This window comes from Asparagus officinalis, chromosome 3, assembly GCF_001876935.1.
Source record: "Asparagus officinalis chromosome 3, Aspof.V1, whole genome shotgun sequence".
In the NCBI taxonomy this organism is placed as follows: Eukaryota; Viridiplantae; Streptophyta; class Magnoliopsida; order Asparagales; family Asparagaceae; genus Asparagus; species Asparagus officinalis.
The window spans coordinates 64,048,363-64,050,080 of record NC_033796.1 but is presented as its reverse complement, the minus strand read 5'-3'; the positions used below and the strand labels follow the sequence as shown (position 1 = coordinate 64,050,080).

At 43.4% G+C, this 1,718-nt stretch overlaps 1 protein-coding gene across 1 annotated transcript in view; it reads left to right on the top strand.

Annotated features, from left to right (window-relative positions):
- LOC109835222 (katanin p80 WD40 repeat-containing subunit B1 homolog) overlaps positions 117–1,718 on the top strand; it is a 5,338-nt gene continuing 3,736 nt past the window's right edge. The window contains exon 1 of the mRNA XM_020403206.1: positions 117–241. Within this exon, the coding sequence (XP_020258795.1) occupies positions 117–241 (125 nt within the window). The remainder of the gene's footprint in view (positions 242–1,718) is intronic.

Sequence of the window (1,718 nt, the reverse complement as noted above, 5' to 3'; positions counted from 1 at the left end):
GGGTCAAATCAAGAGTCATTCGACTCTTTCCTCTGTTCTTCTCTGAAAGGTTTAACGAAAATTCTTCGTTTTAAACTCCGGCGAATCCTGTTCATCTTCTCCAACCATCATTTTTAATGGCGCTCAAGAAGAAGATTGTTTCTCGTCCCAGACCCACCGTCGCCGCTGCTCAGAGTTCGTTGCCAGCTTCGGTCACCGACAGTGTTGCAGTCTCGGCCGCTGCCAGTTCTTCTCGTCGATGGTGAGTATCGATTTTTGTGACCATAAAACTTACTTCGACAAGTTCTGATCAACGAGGAAACTCGTTTTGAGGTTGTGACGCAGAGTTGGGCATCTGTGTTTAGAATTTGAAGCATTGGGGTTTGATTTCTGCGCTCGAATTTTGTAACGCGGGGCTTAGACTCTGTGTTTGAGTGTTTAACGCAAGATCTGAACCGTGCGTTTGGGCGCCTGACGCAAAGTTTGACCTCTGTGTTAAAAAAAAATTTAATGCAGAGTCTGAACTGTGCGTTTGAATGTTTAACGCAAAGTTTGATTTCTTCGTTAATAATATTTGACGCATGATCTGAACCGTGCGTTTGGATGTTAAACGCAGAGTTTGATTTCTACGTTAATAATATTTGACACAGGGTCTGAACCGTGCGTTTGGATGTTGAACGTAGGATCGGACTTCTGTGTTAAGATATTTGATGCAGATTTTGAACTCTGTGTGTGTCCTCTTTTTCAAGAAGTTCAACCTCTGTAATTAAATAAGGTCTCTTCATTTCGTTTTCGTGCTAACTGATTGAGTGTCTTTCTTTTTTGTAGTGCCTTACATCCATGAGCCTCTCACTCTTCGTCATCACTTTGGGTGTGAGGGTGGCGTGGATTCAAACATGTAATTTAGTCTACGTCAAGAACTCCCGATTTTTTAGGATACCGACAAAGAACGTGTCACTCTAATTACCCAGGCTAGCCCGACTACACTAAGGATTTTGGTTACAGATGTCAAGTTCAAAACCGAGTCCTGTAAGAAGCTTACCAAGCCAGCATTTCTGTTTGAAGATCATGTTACCATCCAGAAAGAAATCGTACATGGTGGCCATTACAAGTGGTTGAGGCAAATAGGAGGTCGCCGCTTCTTTCTTCCCGAGATGCCTAGGATGTTCCCTATCTCCTATTATCAATGTGTCTCTGTCCCTCGACATATGAATTAGGATCTTGTTAGAGAGCAGGATGGGGTAGCCGTTAGAGCTTTAACTTATACAGGCGTACACACCGTAGGTTACAATCGACAGGTGTCAGTCTTAGAATCATGTTTATTCTCCAGGGGATATCCTGTAGGATAAACGGCTAGTCCAGCCAACACTTTCATGCGGAGATTTTTGGCTGTGAAAGGGGACTTCCCATCTTTAGTATTTAGAACTCCCGGATGGGTACATTCCACCAGGGTAGGGTGGTGGACAAGGATGACAGAGTTTGTGCTGAATGAATTAGAAGGGTCGTTAGCTCGCTCTAGACTCGGCTGCCCTGTAATGGCTACCAGATGTGGTATTAATTATAACCACTACAATTTTTTTACTATTCTGGAGAGGTACAACCCAGAGACATGTACATTCTTTACTCCAATAGGGGAATTAGGGTTTGCTCTTCATGAAATGTATGATATTTCTGGCCTTCCCTTTGGAGACTTACCCTACGAAGAGTTCATCCCAGGGTCGAATGAGCTTAGGATTTTG